Source organism: Babylonia areolata, chromosome 35, assembly GCF_041734735.1.
Source record: "Babylonia areolata isolate BAREFJ2019XMU chromosome 35, ASM4173473v1, whole genome shotgun sequence".
Lineage (NCBI taxonomy): Eukaryota > Metazoa > Mollusca > Gastropoda > Neogastropoda > Buccinidae > Babylonia > Babylonia areolata.
Window position 1 is genome coordinate 10562248 of NC_134910.1, and position 9593 is coordinate 10571840.

The 9593-nt window shown below is 41.8% G+C and overlaps 1 protein-coding gene across 2 annotated transcripts in view; it reads left to right on the forward strand.

Moving 5' to 3' along the window:
* The window catches only part of LOC143278159 (ubiquitin carboxyl-terminal hydrolase 8-like), a 56587-nt gene extending 52388 nt beyond the window's left edge, over window positions 1–4199 (forward strand). For both annotated transcript variants that reach the window (XM_076583208.1, XM_076583209.1), the window contains exon 28: window positions 63–4199. In XM_076583208.1, the coding sequence (XP_076439323.1) occupies window positions 63–134 (72 nt within the window). In that variant the 3' untranslated portion in view covers window positions 135–4199. The remainder of the gene's footprint in view (window positions 1–62) is intronic.
* Window positions 4200–9593: the final 5394 nt, after the last annotated feature.

Here is a 9593-nt window from a genome sequence, read left to right on the forward strand (position 1 = left end):
ATTATTATTATTATTAAATACATTTGTGGCAGACTGACACTGTGTAGACTTTGTGTTGGCAGACCTCCGCAGCCTTTGTTTTGTACTACACCTCCATCCCGCTCAACGCTCCGCAGTTCAAACGACAGTTATAGCCAGCCAGCAGGGAATGGCCGTCCTTGTGAATTGCATCATCATCATTGTCGTCGTCGTTGTCGTCGTCAGGTGGCTGGGTGAAAAATCGGCCGGCAAAGTCTCTCACTTCTCATCCATGGTGAACTATTGGCGGCAAAAGGTGTTGGATTTTTTTTTTACTGTGAAAAGCTTAAGCACGTGTGACAGCATTTGAATGCGTTTGAGAGACGTTTGATTGTCGTACCCTGACAAGTGTGGGAATGCGTGAAGAGAGGTCTGACTGTCATACCCCCCTGAACATTTATCAGGTGCAGGTTGAGAGAAAAGTAGAAGTTTCAGGATTTTATTTTTCCTGGAAGTTTCCACAGGTGATATCCTGCAAGAAGCAACAAGTCAAAAAGTATGGGCACTCACAGACAATAACGTACTGAAAAGCACATAGTTAAAAGTTCCAAGGTTCCTGGAACATACACGGACAATGGTTCTAGAGTTACAAAGAAAAGAGGATAATGCTTCGCAAGTTGTTCAGCTGGCTCAAGCAAAGCTCTCATTTTGGAGTAGAAATTCCAGTACTGTGAACTGAATTCACAACTTTTATCAGAATTGTTCACTGATAAAAGTTGTGAATTTTAAAACGTTGATCAGTGTCTAAAGTCTGTCAACATAAGAATTACAATCTACAGTTTTTGCTGCCAATAATCTGCCGTAACAGACTGGGAATCTGCAAAATGTGGACAAACGATAATGAAGAGTGAGAATTAACGGGCATCGACGGGTGTTTGTGTCCGGTGGGGAAAGGAGGACATTTGCTCATCAGCCTTGCCCACAAGTTTCAAGTGTTGAAGTCAGTGATATTAACCAGTCATTTGAATGCAGAGTTTGTCATTGGTTTGTAGTGATGTATTTTGTTCCGTGCTTGTCTGCGTCAATAAATCACTAAAGTATACCTTATTATACACTCACACAGACACACTCCACACACATAAGCGTGCATACACGAATGCACCCAAACATGCAAGCATGCACGCACGCACCGCCCTCCCACACACACATACACAGACATACATATTCATGCAAGCTGGTGGTATGCACAGACACATACATACATACTTGTGATATGAAGATTTTTATTTTACACTGTGATTTTTTGTTTGTTTTGATGTTTAATTGTCGTGTGCTTCTTAAAGCAAAAGTTCTTGGAATTGTGTGTGAGGAACAGATTTCTCCCCAAGTATGATACATGCCATGATAGGGAGATAAGGGTTAGAAAAAAAAAAGTGTCCAGGAAAAGAAAAGAAAAAAGCAAGATTGAAAGAAAAACACCAGAAAAGGTTAGAAAAAAATTTAAATCACATTTCGCCTCATTGAGTTGGAACATATCCGCTCATTCACATGCTGCACACACACACACACACACACACACACACACACACTCTCTCTCTCTCTCTCTCTCTCTCTCTCACACACACACACACACACAAATAGATGCACACACACACACACAGAAACAATTAACAAAGAAGAATAAGAACAAATGCATTCTGTAGTTAATTTGCCAAGAGCATGTAACGTGGGTCAAAAAACCCATTTTACACTGCGGCTTGGAGGCATCCCCTTGTGTGGGTTAAAAGGCAGTTGTTATGTTTTTTCACATGTGCAATGTCTTGCGCTTCATTGGTCAGTAGGAATCCATACATTTGTTGTTATTAGTATTATTATTATCAGTGATACTTATGTAGCGCCCGTCTTTGATCAGAGACCAAACTTTAATCGCTTTACAGACACAGTCATTTGCATATGAGGCTGTCTAGCTGGATAGAGCCATCTTACATCTGCCTCTGTAAGCACTCATCATTCGTTTCCTGTGTCATTTAGTCAGGCTTTCAGTCACACACACACACACACACACACACACACACACACATCCGCATGTATATTTTGTGCTGAAGTTAAGTCTTTTTAAACTCCTGAAGATAATAGTTCACAAACAATTTTTTTTTTTAATCTTTTCTTTTAATAAATGGTTTTATTTTGAAGGTGAGACTAACCGACAGTACCATGCATTGCCCTTAAAGAACTTAACCTGTTTTGCAGGGTTTTTTTTGTTTGTTTGTGGGTTTTTTTCCTGGAGCACAAGACTTTTGAACCAAAATGATGAATGTCTGGGTTTTCTTCAACATAACTGATTGGCATGAGTGAAAGAAAAAAAAGTCTGAAATGTCTGACTTGAAACAGGCAGTTGTACAGTGGTGTGAAGAAGTTTGCATGTTGTTTTTCGTGTTTTTTTTGTTTTGTTTTTTTGTCACGACAGATTTCTCTGTGTGAAATTCTGGCTGCTCTTCACAGGGAGAGGGCGTGTAGCCACAGTGCAATGCCACCTTTTTTCTGTGTGTGTGTGTGTGTGTGTGTGTGTGTTTCTTTTCCTCTCTCAAAGTGGATTTTTCTTCAGAATTTTGCCAGAGACAACCTTGTTGTTACTGTGGATTAATCATCTTATCCGAAAGACTAGCGTCCAGACAACCAATGAAGGTCTAATGGGGGTGGGGTTGGGGGGGTGGGGGAGAGAATACTGCCAAGTATTACATGTATCGGGTGACAGTGCAGTGGTGTACAGTAGTAAGCATGTTGTGTATTGTGGGGAGAGAGCGTATGTTAGCGTATATACTGGGCAAGACTGACGAGTGGGGTTGTACAAGCGAAGAAACTTGCAGAATAGTATGTGAGTTATGTGTGTGCGTGCGTGTGCAGTTTGTGTGGAATGTGCACCACCACCACTACATCTAAAAAAGAATATGAAAAAAAAAAAATGCAAGCAAAAACAATGACTTTAAGAATAATGAACATTAGCTGGATTTACAGGCATTGTGAGAAGAACGTTTTTTCTGTTACTGTTTTTTAATACTATCGTTACTGGGATAGTTTGAAGTATTGATATTGTGTGCTCAATGATCTGTGTTTTGTGTGTTTTAGTTTGCTGTTTTAGGAACAGAGAAAGTGGGTGTCTGTGTTGGCATGTGTGTATACATAAGTTTTATACATGTATGTATGGACAAACTCTCTACGGGTGTGTGTATATCATATATGTATATGTGTATATATGTACATACTATACAAGCGTATGTGTGTAGATATCTCTCCCAGTCTGTTCCTTTATTCAGTCAGTCTCACTCACTCGACCGTGTTTTGCCTGTGCGCATGAACATGCATGCGTATTTGGGTTAGCGTGTTTGCATGTGTGACACTGGAGAATACTTTCTTGTCTTAGACACACACCCCCACACAGAAAAATACACAGACATATGGTCACTTTCTGTCCAGTATTTGCTCTTATCTTTTTCTTACTGCTGCTTTTTGTGCTTTTTCAGATTGAGACTATCATCATGTTTGTGCCTCTAGTCTGTGTCTATTGTCTGACGGGCGCAATAGCCGAGTGGTTAAAGCGTTGGACTTTCAATCTGAGGGTCCCGGGTTCGAATCACGGTGACGGCACCTGGTGGGTAAAGGGTGGAGATTTTTACGATCTCCCAGGTCAACATATGTGCAGACCTGCAAGTGCCTGAACCCCCTTCGTGTGTGTATGCAAGCAGAAGATCAAATACGCACATTAAATATCCTGTAATCCATGTCAGCATTCGGTGGGTTATGGAAACAAGAACATAGCCAGCATGCACACCCCCGAAAACGGAGTATGGCTGCCTACATGGCGGGGTAAAAATGGTCATACACGTAAAAGCCCACTTGTGTGCATACGAGTGAACGCAGAAGAAGAAGAAGTCATCTGCCTGTCTATACGTCTGTCTCCTGTGCCCGTTCTCTGTGTCAGTCTGTGGCTATCATTCATTTGCAGTGTCTTGTAAATAGAATCAATTTTATACAGACCGCAGTCATTACATGTGCTTTCAGAGACAGTGCGCAAATTAAAGGAAGGGTTGTGTTGTTGGTTTGTGCTGTCTATATTTTACTATTGATAGATGTTTCTCAACATTAAAAAAAATGATGCATCTGTTCATCTGTTATGATTAAAGGAATGGTTGACACCTTGTTTATAAAACGACCATTATTAAACAGAACTCATTGAAAAAAACAACGAACAAGTGTTGTCCTCTCTTTGTGTATGCAAGGGTGCTCTTTCGGTTTTACATCTTCTTTTGTTGAAAGGACTGTTGTTGTCTCCTTTCAAAGGAGGTATCTTGTATCCGTCGAGGTCGGCTCGATCCTTGCCCTTCACTGAGGCCTTCAAGATCACTTCCATTGCCAGCATAGTAAAAATAAAGCTTCAGCGGCAAAGCATCGATCAGTAACTTGTCTCGCGTGTGCCACTTTTGACGATCTGCAATCTTCCGGCATTCCATGATTTATTGTCTACAAGTGCACTCACTTCACAGTTACATACGTAGTTCATGTGACCTATAATGACGTTTGCTAGTCTCAATACGTCATTCTCGACTGCGAAACCAACAAAGGATAAAATCAAGCCATATTCAAGACAAGGTCTCTCCTGTTTTCCCTTAACAAAACCAACGCAACAAAAGGATTCGTCATATTTACCTCTGCTTCGTGGGCAGTCACCCTTGGCAGATAGTAAGGGTAAATTGCCTGCAGGTTAGGCTTTTGTGTTCCTGAATACCGGATATTGCTAACCATCGGGCAGTTTGCCTTGCCTCAGGCAGATTACCTGCAGGCACACATTTACCTGCAGGCACGATGGTCTCTCTTGAATACGGTCCCAGCAAGGAAACCCAGGATGCTATGCCTTTTTTCATCACGAAAACTGTGACGGAAGTTGTTGTTTCTTCCATCATTTCAATTTACATTTGCTTTTAACGTGTGCCTTTGTCTGTGTCTCACTGAATCTAACATTAATTTCTCTCTCTCTCTCTCTCTCTCTCTCTCTCTCTCTCTCTCTTCTTCTTCTTCTTCTTCTTCTTCTTCTTCTTCTCTCTCTCTTTCTTTGTCTGTCTGTCTGTCTGTCTCTCTTTGCTGGAGCGGTGTGTGGGTGTGTATATGCGCACGTGCATGTGTGTGAAGGAGGGGAGAGGAGGGAGAGAGATAATTGTGTGTGTGCGTGTGTGTGTGAGCTTGTAAGAGTCATATGCGCATCGATATATTGTTCACACTATTTGATTCAATACGTAACATTTTTGTTCGTGGCCCACACCTTAATTGTTATGGGCCAGAGGCCTGACAAATATACTATTGTCTTCTCTCTCTCTCTCTCCTCTCTCTCTCTCTCTCTCTCTCTCTCTTACTCACTTAGTCACCCACTCTGTGCATCACTTTAACCTTTTTCTTTCTTTTTTTAAATTCCCGTGGGGCAGGAGATTGAGACATGAGCCAAAGTGTGGGATTATTTTACACATTTGGATGACGTTCCCTCTCAACCCCTGTTAGGAATTTTTGTTCGGCATTTCGTTAAAACATCAGCTGATACTGAAGATCACATTGCGTGGTTGGCAGCAATGCTACACCATCAGCAAATAATGAGATACAGAGCTCTGTGACATGTGGGAGTCACTGAACCCAGTGTTTTCCCTTTTAACTCACTCAGTACGGCCAGTCCTCTCTTCTCCTCTACACAGACCCCTCGGATGTCCAGTGGTTGTCTGAATGACCCAACCTTTAGCTTCCGTCGTCAGAATTGTGGTATTCTTTGTCAACATTCACCTCTTCAGTATAAGAGCGTTCCGCTTGCAATATTTTGATGATGGTAACTGGGGTGAAACGCTGTTAACGTCGTCTCTTTCGCCGTTCGTATGGAGAGAGTTAAATCTACATGCATTGTTAACTGGTATATGAAGACTGAGAACAGAGAATAGCATTGGGCATGAACCACATCCTTGTTTCACTCCTACAGGAGTTTCAAACATCTCCATAAACTCGTAGTTAACACGAATACATAACGACGAAGTATTCATAACCTTGATAAAACAAGAATCCTACTTTCCACGCTTTGAGTTCCGTGCACTGCTAGAGTCCATCATGTCTAGGGAGATAAAATACTCTTTTTTTAATGTACAAATGCAGCATATACATTTCTGTCTTTCTTCCTCGAATATTAATGAAAGGCAGCATATAAGGTTAATACGTGTAGATTTTTTTAAAAAGGAAGTACGTTTTATATTGTCATTGAACTATTATTCCCAAACCACTTGGACAATATTGCAGAATAGCATTCCCAAATTATACTAAAAAGGAATACACTTCTACAGCTGCCAACGTTATAAGGACCACTCTTGCGCGTGTGCGCGCGTGTGTGTGTATGTCATTGTGTATGTGTGTGTGTGTGTGTGTGTGCGCGCGCGCATATCTGTGTGTTTGATGTGTGTGTATGTGTGTGTGTGTGTGTGTGTGTGTGTGTGTGTCTCGCTATACCAGCACACATGAATCCAACTATGTGTTAAGTGTTTGTATCAGTACATACATACGTCTGCACACACACACACACACACACACACACACACACACACGGTCGCACGGAAACACACACACGCACACACACACACACGCTCGCACAGAAACACACACACACACATACACACACACACAAATACACACACGCATGCACATGCATCCACACACACACACAAACACACACATGCTCGCAGACAAATACACACACACACACACACACACACACATACTCCCCCCCACCACACACACGTGTACATACACATACACACATACACATACGTACGTGTACACACACACACACATGCACACACACACACCTGTACACCCACATGCACACGCACACACACATACATATCCAAACACACACACAAGCTCGCGTGTATAAACGTTTTACCATTCCACCATCCCCTCCCACACATTTTTCACGCTACAAAAGAAACCAACCTGATGCCATTTTTACACAATCACCACAAAACACAGCTGGCACGTGCTTCAGTGGCAGACTGAATCCGTTTTCACTAACTTCAGTCAGAACGAATCACAAAAGTTGTTTATTTGTTTTTTAATCGCAATATGCTAAATAACATATAGGTAGGATGTTAGTTGGGTTTTTTCCCAACAACTTATTATGTATGAAGTATTTTCATCATATTTTGTCTGAGGTGAAAATCAGAAGTGCAATGAAGGTAGACTGTTAAGATATCGTAATGTTTCAAAAGAGAATCACATCATCTCTATTTGTAAGACTTTCTCTTCTTGTGAATCTGATCACGTGCACTTTGTCGACCGGCGAAAACGTGACACAGAAAAATGACGTCCATCAAAACAACAGGAAGAGAAACGATACATCCCCAACCAGTTCACCTGTTACTGATGAAGAAGAACAATGTTTAACGACACCATCCGTTGTAGAAGCCAATATAAATATATCTGTTACATTCAGCAATATCAGTTCTGGAGAATGTTATCTCCAGCTTGAAGTCCCACTTGGGAGTATCGTGAAGTTTCAAATAACTGATTGCTGCGGTGTCGGTGTTCATGCCCGGCAGTATAAAGGAGGAAGGCGTTTCTATCCAGATATTATACGCACTTACAGCTGCCCTGAACTGAGCATGGATCTAAGCAGCTTGACAAATACAACTGTGTTGACATTTACAAGGGGATTCTATGAGATACATTCCGCATTAACTTTCAACTTTAATGTCGTCAGCGCATCAGACGCTGATGGTTTGAAAGTCGTCTTTTTGTCTTCTTCTGCTGGTGAGTGAAGGAAAAAGATTTCAAAATAAAAATAAAATAAATGTTTTTTGTTTTTTTTTAATCGCCATATGCTAAACGTGGTCAATTGCAATCACGTCAATGTAAATAACAGCAAAGTGCTAAAACAGAAAATGGTGAAGGGGGTAGTTCACTGATAGAATTTTACCGTAATGAAGGGGGTAGAATGGTTGAGGACGCTTATCTGCATATACAGTGTCCGTGAGGGTCTGGGTTCGATTCCCGCTCTCGCCTTTTCTCCAATGTTTGACTGACGATCAAACTGAGCGTCTTTGGTGAGACGATAAACCGAGGTCCCGTGTGCAACGCGCACTTGGCGCACTGAAAAAGAACCCATGGCAACAAAAAAAAAAAGTTTGTCCTCTGGCAAAATTCTGTGGAAGAAGTCCACTGTGATAAGTACACAAATAAATGCATGCACTCAGGGTCTGACATGAACGTTGGGTTATGCTGCTGGTCAGGCATCTGCCTAGCAGATGTGGTGTAGTGTGTGTAGATTTGTCTGAACGCAGTGCGACGGGCGCAATAGCTGAGTGGTTAAAGCGTTGGACTGTCAATCTGAGGGTCCCGGGTTCGAATCACGGTGACGGCGCCTGGTGGGTAAAGGATGGAGATTTTTACGATCTCCCAGGTCAACATATGTGCAGACCTGCTAGTGCCTGAACCCCCTTCGTGTGTAAACGCATGCAGAAGATCAAATACGCACGTTAAATATCCTGTAATCCATGTCAGCGTTCGGTGGGTTATGGAAACAAGAACATACCCAGCATGCACACCCCCGAAAACATAGTATGGCTGCCTACATGGCGGGGTAAAAACGGTCATACACGTAAAAGCCCACTCGTGTGCATACGAGTGAACGCAGAAGAAGAAGAAGTCTGAACGCAGTGACGCCTCCTTGAGAAACTGAAACTGAAAACTGAAACAGAACGAAATGTCTCTTCAACCCTCACTGTACTTTGTTATTTACCTACATTTTCTTTCTACGTCATAGGGATCTGACAGACCCACCCTCACCGATAAAAGAACTCTGTCAGAGCCATACACTCTGTGATCATTAACTCACTCAGTACGGCCAGTCCTCTCTTCTCCTCTACACGGACCCTCGGATGTCCAGTGGTTGTCTGAATGACCCAACCTTTAGCTTCCGTCGTCAGAATTGTGGTATTCTTTGTCAACATTCACCTCTTCAGTATAAGAGCCTACCGCTTGCAATATTTTGATGATGGTAATTGGGGTGAAACGCTGTTAACGTCGTCTCTTTCGCCGTTCGTATGGAGAGAGTTAAGCAATGTTCTGTTTTTTTTCTGTGTCAGTATCCTGCCACACATACTTGTGATTGAAGAAAGTATACCTACACCCTTATAAATAAACGTTAGGTTTTTGCTGTTGTTGTTTCTTTGTTGTTGTTATTGTTTATCTACTGTTGTTGCTTTTTTTTTTAAACGAATGTGTTTTGACAGACAACGGCAACCCACCCACCCCCCACCCCTCCGATTTTCCAGTTAAAAATAAATGTTTGCATTCCACTTTACATTTTGAAAATTCCGCATATTTCATCATTGCTGTGCCACATTCTGTCTCTGATGTTTAGGATTCTACACCACTTTGAAAGCAATATCTGCATTCTTTTCTGACTGCATCACGTTCACAGTCAACCACCTATTACCGTTCTAGGCACTTCGTCTGTCAAACATAAATCAGTTTTTTCATACAGTTTCACACGACATTTATTGAATCATCTCAGAGCCCATTCTACATAGACGTCAATCGTACTATCATCATAACCT